Here is an 11,087-nt window from a genome sequence, read left to right as displayed (position 1 = left end):
TTTATATGAATAATATATAATAAGGCAGATTCTGGGGATCTGTCAAAATGGAATCTCCAGTCTGCTCTATACTCATACCAACAATCTCTCAGACAAGAACCACACAACAAAATACAAACAGCTATACATATGAGAATACAGGACATTTGTCAATGGAATCTCCAGTCTGCTCTATACTCATTCCAACAATCTCTCAAACAAGAACCAATCAACAAAATACAAACAGCTATACATATGAGAATACAGGACATTTGTCAATGGAATCTCAGAATGGGTAGAATAAATGAAATATAATAATGTGTTTATTTTCACATGTTACCATTTATAATCTATAAGATGAGATGTGGTTATTTTATTCCAATTTTGGGCCTAGTAAAAGACAAAATTTATAGAAAGAGAAAGTTCAAAAGATTGCACCAACTCCATTCTTAAAATAAAGTTCCATATCTACCATTGTTACACTACTGTTTTACCCCTGTTGGCAGGTCACTGGAACCTAGTGTTTAGATGCTTACAAATTGAGTGGTGGGGGTTTGATTCTTCCCCTGGCACAACTTTTATACATACTTAGTCATGGTGTTTAGTCCAATATGCCATTTGTTTTTGTTAAGAAATACTTCTGTTTATATATGTAAGACCTCTTCAAACAAATGACAAAATAGACATTTTCTGTAATGATTCATTGTATTCAACTATACTAAAAAGAAAAGAATACATTTTTCTATTTTAATCTTTGCAACTAATCAAAAGACAAGACAACATTTAATTTAAGTACTTTATTGATCCCTCTGGTTAATATTATCTTTATATTTGTTTGTAACACTTGTCTCTCCCCCGCAGGAGTATACAGGTAAACAGGAGCGGTAGATCCGGTGTAGTAAACAATAAGATTTACCTGGTAAACAAGGTCAAATACTGTATTTAAAACAAAACACAGACATTGGTCAGGTATACAGTATAATCATAATACATGTAATACTCAGGTAAGATATATCAGACATAAAGGCAAAACATCTATAAATTATACAATTTACGACCTACGTATGTACGATGTTACCCATACTGAAAAATATTAGCAAGTCTATAAAAAATAAAACCTATAAATTCCCACATACAAAAAAAGTTTTTTAATCAACCCAATCCAAATCCACCTTGTGCATACAATAGCCACATGAAATGTCATTAAACATGTTAAATATGTAAATACATAAAAAATAAATTTATCAATGAAATTAAATAATATTTGCTTATAATTAACAACCACTGAATAACAGTAATTTCAACCTTTAGTGGAGGGAAAAAGTTTTATATAAAAGTGATTTTTTTAAATTAATATTTTTCATAAGAATATGTATCATGGTAGAAGAAAAATAATGTCAATTTATACAATTTGCTCAAAAATATAAACAAATATATAAAATATATTCTACAAAAAAGAAATTATTTATAAAGACATTGGTCCCTGCAGGAAGAGACGACTAAAATTACACATTGTGGTTTATAGATGGAGGAGGTCCCCTACTTCCTGTTGTGGGATGATGTCACTTCCTGTTATTCTTTAACAGACTGGTAATACTCGGCCAGGACTTTCCAGGCCTTAGGCGCCATGAATCCATCGGGAGGGTCCTGGCCTTCCCTGGCAAGCTTTCTCATACGAGTTCCCGATATAAAATCATAGTCCTCCTTACGTTCAGGGTTAAAGAAATCCATCTGTTTTAGTTTAGTGTTATATGCTGCCACTCTGAAGGGAACAATTTCTAACTGCATTAACCCTGGTGCCATCGTGAAAACCATAGGCGCCCCCGTGTAATTCTGTAAATAATGAAAAGATAAGTATCCCCTCTATACTATAAAATCAACCTCGTATCCGGAAACTACAAACTGTTGGAATTCCAATGCGAGATAATTGTGCTCCCTTATTTGCCGACCTGTTTTTACATTCGTATGAAGCAGAATTTATTCAAAAACTTCTACATCAGAAGAAGAAAACACATGTCATGGCCTTTCTGCTTGAACAATGCCAATAATTGTTATAATCGTAATTTTAAATAATGTTTCGTCAATGGAGAGGGAAGGTGGAATTTGACGTTTCTCTTTCATGTCTGGCAGGTGATCTTATCTGGTAGAAAGGCAACAATTGAAATTGTCTAGCCTATACAACATTCGACAGTGTGCTGTAAGAATCTGACCCTGCTGACCTGGATGGGCACCAAAGTGCGTCTATTCTCTCTCTTGGTCTTTTATTTGGTTGCACATCAAAATCTTGGCTTTTTGAATGGTCTTGCCTAAAATTTACTTTCTCCTTGATTTCCTGTCAAGAACCGTGCTTTAGAACTTTTATGGTGTAAATTGTCTGATACTAAATTCAGCATTACAACAAAGGAAGATTCAAATTCTATCTAACTTTTAGTATATAACTATTTTACATAGCTGTAATTTTGAGAATTATTGAAGTAAATAAATAAAGGTATCAACATTTCAATTTGTAGGTCACCTGAGTAAACTCAGATGACCTATTGCTATCTGTTTTCGTCCGTCGTCGTGCGTTGTGCGTTAACATTTGAACATTTTCAGCTTCTTCTCTGCAATCACTAAACCAATTTCAACCAAATTTGACACAAAGCATCTATGGGTGAAGGGGAACAAAAATTGTGAATTTCATGATCCCTGCCCCCCTGGGGCCTGAGGAGTGGGGCCAAAACCACTAAAATTAATGCAATCTTTAAAAATCTTCTTCTTTACTCCTGGACATCAAGCATTCAAGCTGTTCATAGCCCTGGGGTCAGGGGTTCTAGTGCTAGGGTGGTGCTAAAACGAGTATATAGTGAAAATGCATTATTTCTTTGAAAATCTTCTTCTCTGCTCCTGGGTGTTAAATAAATTTACTAAGTACAAAGTTATAATGAGCAAGAGTGCCTCTACCAAAATTGTGAATTTTATGGCCCCAGGGTCAGGGGTTCTGGTGTTAGGGCGGGGCTCTATTGATTATATGGTGAAAATACTTTGAATTCTTTGAAAATCTTCTTCTCTGCTCCTGCATATTAAGCAGATGATGTACTAGTGCCTATAAAGTTATGATGAGCAAGGGCCCATCTTCCAGAATTGTGAACTTCAAGGCCCCAGGGTCAGGGGTATCATAGACAGGGGGGCTGTACTTATATACTGAAAATTAATGAATTGTTTTTGAAATCTGCTCCTTGGTATTAATCAAATAATTTGAAAAGCAAGGGTGCCTTTTCAAAAATTGTGCAATTTGTGGACCTAGGCCTAAGGGTCAGCGGTTCATGTGTGGTAGGGGCACTACTGATTATTGCTGAATATTACTAATTAGTTGATATGCATTTTTTGTTCCCCTGCCCTGCCTTTGAGTATAAGTAACCAAAGTAAGCAACTGCTAAGTGTATAGTTATGATGATCAATGGTGCCTCTTTCAAAATTGTGAATGCCATAGCATCTGGCTTAAAACATGAATCATAAATATTCAATCACTGGAAAGTTTTTGCATAATGCTCAGGTGACGTATAAGGCCCATGGGCCTCTTGTTTATGTATTAGTGCATTTTTCATATCTGCATTCGTTAATTGTAAAGTTTAATATTTAGAAATTCCTAGATGCAGATTTTCATAAATCAAACATCTTTGTCTTAATCAGATAGTGTACTGGAGAAGACATGAGTCACGTAGGCCACATTGCTAACCTAAGCACGTTTGTTAGGAAAAGTAGAAATCGGTTTAGGTTTGAAAAGTTAACCCAAAGATTGGGAAGTTTAAATTTTCATCACTTTAAGATGCTTCCATATCAATATTACTAATTATGACCTTACTGTTCTTCAACAGAAGACTTTATAATGAAGCAAATTGATTTTGGCAGGGGATGATCATTCCTTCGTGGCACCTGATCCCACTTCTGATATTTTAGAGGTCTGTGTTTGCTCTCCTCCTATATTTGTACTAATTGTTTTATAGACTTTTGATCTTGAATACTTTTCGTTATCTCCATATTTTTCAACAATTTAATGCATGAATATGATATTTGTTTCTTTTTTCATACTTTTGCACATTAAATAAACTGAATAATGTGCACGTGCTTATGATTCTTAGTTTAAGTAAATATTTCTAATAAATACAGACAAATCTTGCAATTGCATTGGTGTCTGATGATTTAAATCTCCAATGCATTTATCTAAATATTCAATACACCTAAATCATAAGAAAGTGAAACAAAAACATGGATTTTTACCTTTAAGGATGTACAACACACCTACCCCAAAAAATTCCTGTCGTTTAATTTTCGTTATTTTTGTATATTTAGTACATGACTATATCTACTGCATGTATGCAAATTTTGGACAAAATCGTTCGAGTGGTTTTTGGACAGGAAATTCCAAAAGTTACCCCCCTTTAGTTGTTCACAAGGAGAGAAAATCTTTAATCAATTAACTACTTAAAGCCTGATTTTCAAAAAAGCCAGAATAGATATAACTGTCAAATTTCATTGACTTATTCCTTTAACCATTTAACACAAAAACATAGTCATCTTTTTGATATACATATCATCACATTAATTTCTAAAGACTTTAAACTGAAAAAACTATGAATTATCTAAGCCTTGAAAATTGTGTATTTTTCAAATTCAAAATTTTTTGGTGAAAAAACCTGTCGTTTAATTTTGGTAAAAAACTTTCTTTAGGTAGCTGGTAGTAAAAATAATCTTCATGATTTTTTGTATAATTTTTGTACGACCAGTTTTGATTTAATAGCGGAAAATTACCCCCTCCCCCTTTCTCAATAAATCACGTTCCCGCGCGTCTTTCAGACGGGGATCGATCACTTTGCTATGAATCTACAAATACACATTTTAAAATAATCAAATTGGAATATTGCTTTTGCTTAAAAAATATATTAACTTACATATTTAAAAGTTCTCATATGTAAAGCATATTTAAATGTAGATTTTTAAGCAATTTTTGAATACCCCTACCACCCCCACCCCTTCCTTTTTTGCGTCGTAGACCATTAGCGTTTGACAAAACGTCGTTTCCATTGCAAATATACTAGTATTTCGTCATTTGAATCCCGGAGGTATGCATTAGTTTTGAAATTCATTTCAATGCAGAATAAATATTGACTACTGGTTTATATGTATCAGGGAAAATTACTGAAGGATTTTTTAGTGTTTAGCCCATATATGTATGCGTTATGCATTCCATATCACATAAAACCTGGATACGAATTCAAGTTATGTTGAATATGTTGATTTTTAATTTTATTTCTTTCATTTTATTTATCAAAAAATGGTGTATGTTCAACTCTCCTGTGATATAAATGGAATAATTATAGTTTCTTTCATGTCATAATTTCAAACGAGACAATACGTGGCCCTGGGGATACATCTACATTTGCATACATGTACACCCCTCACGATATTGTAAGCATTCTTTCAATGTCGTTGCTTCTAAAGTTAAAATGACAATTCCGTATTCGTCCACATTAACTTCAAAATATCAAACATTAAACTCTTCATCTATTTTAATTTATATCAAATCGCACATTAATCTTTTTTTTTTTTAAATCTTGTAGGCTACGTTTTGTTTTGATTAGAGGAAATGCGAACAGACATTGTTTACAGTGACAGAAAGTTAAACGATTTGCTGCAATAGGATATTCATAATATTCAGATAATTTCAGTACTAGTAAACAATTCCTTTCAGTTCTATACTTACATTGTGTGTATGAGGTTTATAGTATTCAATTCTCGGATTTATCAGGTCCTGCTGTAAATGTATCTGATTCTGTGCATGCGGAAAACCGTGAATAAAGGGAGGAAAACAAACATCTCCTACATTTTCAGAGTTGTTCCTCTTTGATCAGCAAGGGTCTGAGAACAACATCGATTTTACATTGTAAAAAGTTGTTTGTTTATTTATTGTTGTTTTGTTTAATTAAAAAAGAAAAACAATATTTATATCGTAAATGCACATATTATAATAAAGACCATAATTTATCGGAATGTTATATAGCCAATTGTACATAATGACGCAATGTAAAATAAAATTTTCAGAATAAAAAAAAATGCTGCGCTTTGATCAAGAATACAATTTATTGTGTATGAAATAAATAAACTACGGCGCCGCTGGAGGGCCAGGTAAAAAGATATTTTTATTTGTTCGGACAAATTAGAAATTCGTTCGGACGAATTAGATATTTGTTCGGACGAATTAGATATTTGTTCGGACGAATTAGTTATTCGTTCGGACAAATTAGAAATTCGTTCGGACGAATTAAATATTCGTTCGGACGAATTAGAAATTCGTTCGGACAAATTAGAAATTCGTTCGGACGAATTAGATATTCGTTCGGACGAATTAGAAATTCGTTCGGACAAATTAGAAATTCGTTCGGACGAATTAGTTGTTTGTTCGGACGAATTAGATATTCGTTCGGACAAATTAGAAATTCGTTCGGACGAATTAGAAATTCGTTCGGACGAATTAGAAATTCGTTCGGACAAATAAGTTATTTGTTCGGACAAATTAGATATTTGTTCGGACAAATTAGATATTCGTTTGGACGACTTGGTTATTTGTTCGGACGAATTAGATATTCGTTTGGACGACTTAGTTATTTGATCGGAGAAATTCATTCGGGCAAATTAGTTATTTGTTCGGACGGATTAGATATTTGTTCGGACAAATTAGATGTTTGCACAAATTATCTTGTAAAGAGAGATATACAATTTGTCTATTCAGGAGGATTCATCCCTTTTTAATACATAAATAGCTCTTTGGACCATGACATACACACGTTGCAACTAGACATGTGCTATTAAAGTCGGGTATGTTGATTGTAAATATTCGGAAATAATGGTTCTATACCGGTATATATTATAGGCCTAAAGTCTGCCATTCTGAAAGTATATTATCTGAGAGCCCACTAGTAAATTCAAAGGGTCAGTTACTTCTTATCAAACATCTTTTCACTCCCATCCCTGACACACTCATAAGATTTGTCATAAATAAACATCATCTGGTTCTACCAGACCAGCTTTTGCTGGTGGTGTTAAATTGGTAACACTGGGGTGCCAGTGGTCAGTTACCACTTCTTTGAAAAGATGAAATCCACTCCTCAAGGTTTTATTCATACTGCAGGCAATTGGTACGGGATAAAATTGACATTGAAAAAGTAAACCCCCCCCTCCCCCCAACGAAATAGGACTGTCAACTTTGGGCAACTTTTCCTGTGTCCCTTTTTTTTGCTTGTCAATTTTTCAGGTAAGCATTTTTTTCTCAGGCTCCCCCTCCCCCCCCCCCCCCCACTTTCAAAAACGCTGCTACTGGCTGTATTGTATTATATTAAATAAACTGCGGACTCAAAATATGAAGCATCTAATTCTATATGGGTCTTAATTTTTTTAAGGTGGGGCTTACTAGCTAGGACATTTGTAGTTTTGCTTCTATACCGCTGTTCCCACATTTAAGTATTTGGTGATAAAGGAATAAAAAGGGGGATTCTCATAAATCCATATCCAATGGGTTCTTTCTAAGATCGTTAAAAACTATTTTTAAGTATCTATATAAATTTTATTTTATATTTAAATATCAGAAAAGCGCATGAATTAAAACATGCAGGTATAACATTGACCAAATTAAACACACGCCTCTTTCAGGGAAAAGAATAAAAATAGATGAAGACATGTACGTTCCTAGAAAGTGCAGTAAAATTTAAAAACACATCATAATTTAATGCAAGTTAAGCTTCTCAAAGATTAAGACAATCGGTCGTTTTTAAATAGAGGCGGGGGTTGTTACTTGAAACTATTTTGACATTCATTCATTCATGATTTATTTTCCCCATAAAAGGGGTTGGTTTCATAATTCCCCTTTCTAGTGAGTCATTGGCATATCAAACCTTCGAACTGGTACTCAACTGTAAAAACGTATAAACAAAATTAAGAAATGCTGAAAGTAAAATTAAATAGTTTGTTCGACTACATGTACCTCTCCAATAAGGGAAGGGGGCTACAATTATGCTCAAATCAATGGACTAGGGAATACCCCGGTATGCAGATTGACCGGTTGACATCTTAATTCACCGGCTCGCGAGTCATAGGAACAACCTGAGATCAATACGAACAGGTTCATTTTTGTGAAGTTTTCTTAATTCACAAACAGGAATATTTAATTAAAAACTCAATGAGGACCTTTTTTTATTTTATACACCGCATATGCACCAGATTGATTGATTGACTGTTTTACGCCGAATCGGCAATATTTCAGCCACGTACATATCGGCGACGTATGTATTGGAAATGTATTTCAAAAATCATTCACATGTCATGATTAATAAATGCAGTGTAGTGAATATGTACATAAAAAATTATAAGAAAGAGATCATAATTAAAACGACGTATCTTCAAAATATTCATTGATAATGTTGTTCATTAAAGTTATTTTGCAAAGAATCAAAATAAAATGAAACGTCTTGGTGCAAATCGCACATTAATCGCGGTGTCCTGACAGTTGTTCACATTTTCTCTAATTTGTCCGAACAAATAATTAATTCGTCCGAACGAATTTCTAATTTGTCCGAACAAATATCTATTTTGTCCGAACAAATAATTATTTGTCCGAACAAATTGCTAACTCGTTCGAACGAATTTCTAAGTTGTCCGAACAAATAACTAATTCGTCCGAACGAATTTCTAATTTGTCCGAAAAAATATCTAATTTGTCCGAACAAATAACATATTTGTCCGAACGAATTTCTAATTTGTCCGAACGAATATCTAATTCGTCCGAACGAATTTCTAATTCGTCCGAACAGATAACTAATTCGTCCAAACGAATATCTAATTCGTCCGAACGAATTTCTAATTTGTCCGAACGAATTTTTAACTCGTCCGAACAAATAACTAATTCGTCCGAACGAATTTCTAATTCGTCCGAACAAATAACTTATTTGTCCGAACAAATAATTAATTCGTCCGAACGAATTTCTAATTTGTCCGAACGAATATCTAATTCGTCCGAACAAATAATTAATTCGTCCGAACGAATTTCTAATTTGTCCGAACAGATAAAAATATTTTTTTAACTGGCCCTTCAGCGGGCCTTAATAAACATTAAGGGATGGTATTTTATGTCTTGCTTTTTACGGAGTTTAATCGATTAATTAAAAATAATACTTATGGATTAAGTATGGTACTCATGATCACAGCCAAGCCACATCATATCCTATTTTTCTTTTATGATTGATATACATCGGGATCGTTTTACTCGTCATTTTGACGCTTCATTTTTGACGTTAAATTTGACGTCTTGTCAAACGTTCAATTGAAATTGCAAGAGTTATCTCCCCCAGTGTGTTGTACGTCTTTAAATTTTAAATGACTTAAAACGTTTGTAATGATATGGAAATGGAAATTATTTAATGCAAATGAAGGTAAAAGATTGAAGGAGTGTGTAATAAAATAATTTAACGTCCGATTTCACTGCTATTTCGTCATATATAATTTTTAATCTGCCTCTTTACGATTGGTAATCTTATTTGGTTAATATGTACACTGATACATTCTCTTAAGCAGATGCCAATAGACAAACATGGGTGTAAGTATTTCCACAGAAGTTATATCGGACTATCCTCTAACGAACAATAAAATGTGTGAATCACATTCAATGCCTTTTGTTGATATGTGAGGACTGCGATAAATTCATCTGTACTATGTGTACCAAAGATAACCATTTAAATCACAATTGGAAAACATTATTATGTGCAGCTACCAAAATAATGAGAGACATGCAGGATATAGTCCCAAATGTTAAAGAAAATTATCTGACTGGAATTGAAAAAGAGATGAAGAAAATATCAACACAAATCACAGAAAATAAAAAAATTGCGTGAATCTGAGACCGAAAAGTTAAAGAAGCATTTCGAAGAAATAATAGTTTCACTGAGAAAAATAAAAAGACGCCATGAACAAAGATTAAAAGACAATACGGTTGAAAAGAGTGATCAATTGATTCTTCGGAGATCCGAGCTAGACGCGAAAAAAAGAAATTTTTAGACATTATGAAATTTATGGAGGATAACTTCAGAAAAACATCATATTTAAGCTTGATTGAAAATTATAGAAAATTTACAACAATGGTCAGCGATTTGGGGGTGAATGTGACAAAGTGTGTACAATCTGTGAGGTTCACTAGAGGTACAATTCATGTTGATTTGATTAAGTCTTTGTTAGAAAACCTTTGATTTAGATGATGTTGGACTGGTTAAAATAAACTCATTTCCATATGGAGAAAACGTTTTATCTTTGTTGAAGACATTCAATGAAGAACAATGTTATTTAAGAGAAGATGATTCAGAATATATCGAAGAAGTTAACATGGAAGGTGCAAAATCACGGAAGTTTAGTTTCTCTCCTAATGATTTTTGCGTGAATGAAAGGGGTGGATTTTTTTCACTGGTCATACTAGCAAGTCCATCTGCTATTTGTCTCCATCAGGATCTCCACCAGAACCTATCTCTACAGTCATCAGTACAGATCCACAAGGACCATTAGGAATCTGTCAGTCAGTGGACGGTGGATTACTGGTCACCCTGAGAGACAATGAATCGGATCCGTACAACTTAGACACGCGCAGCAGACGTCTGTTGAGACAAATTACAATGAGAGGTGATGCCCATGAGTATGAGTACCAGGAGGACGGTCACACCAGACTGTTTACATTGCCAGTCAGAGCCACACAGAACAGTAACAGTGATATCTGTGTTGTGAACCGTTCTCGGAGCACGGCAGGTGATCTAAGGATTATCTCTCTCTCTGGCGGTATCAAGTCAGTCTATCATGGCGAGAACTTGACTAAGACCTTCAACCCAGCTGATGTAGTGTGCGACTGCCACTGTAACATCCTTGTTACTGACATTAACAACCGCCAAATCCATCTGCTGAGTCCTGATGGGGAGTTTTTGAGGTCCTTGCTGACAGATAATGAAGAGAATCGTCCATACTCACTGTCCCTACGCAATACTAAACTGTGGGTAGGATACTGTGAAGGATTTGTCACAGTGTTTCAGTACAGGATGTAA

At 34.1% G+C, this 11,087-nt stretch overlaps 1 protein-coding gene across 1 annotated transcript; it reads left to right on the top strand.

Moving 5' to 3' along the window:
- The first annotated feature begins 10,142 nt into the window (after positions 1-10,142).
- LOC134283638 (uncharacterized) lies at positions 10,143-11,087 on the top strand. The gene is made up of 2 exons (XM_062766141.1): positions 10,143-10,203; positions 10,504-11,087. The coding sequence occupies exons 1-2, from the start codon at positions 10,143-10,145 to the stop codon at positions 11,085-11,087; spliced, it is 645 nt and encodes a 214-aa protein (XP_062622125.1).

This window comes from Saccostrea cucullata, unplaced genomic scaffold (genome assembly GCF_032062105.1).
Source record: "Saccostrea cucullata isolate Sc308-1 unplaced genomic scaffold, CSIRO_AGI_Scuc_v1 ctg5222, whole genome shotgun sequence".
NCBI classification, from domain to species: Eukaryota; Metazoa; Mollusca; class Bivalvia; order Ostreida; family Ostreidae; genus Saccostrea; species Saccostrea cuccullata.
This window is presented reverse-complemented; position numbering and strand designations above follow the sequence as displayed.

Excerpts from the sequence above, each read along its gene's own strand:
- LOC134283638 (XM_062766141.1), top strand. The coding sequence starts at position 10,143 with ATGGTCAGCGATTTGGGGGTGAATGTGACAAAGTGTGTACAATCTGTG. Across the intron at positions 10,204-10,503 it reads ATCTGTGAGGTTCACTAGAG|GATCTCCACCAGAACCTATC; the intron begins GTACAATTCATG and ends TGTCTCCATCAG.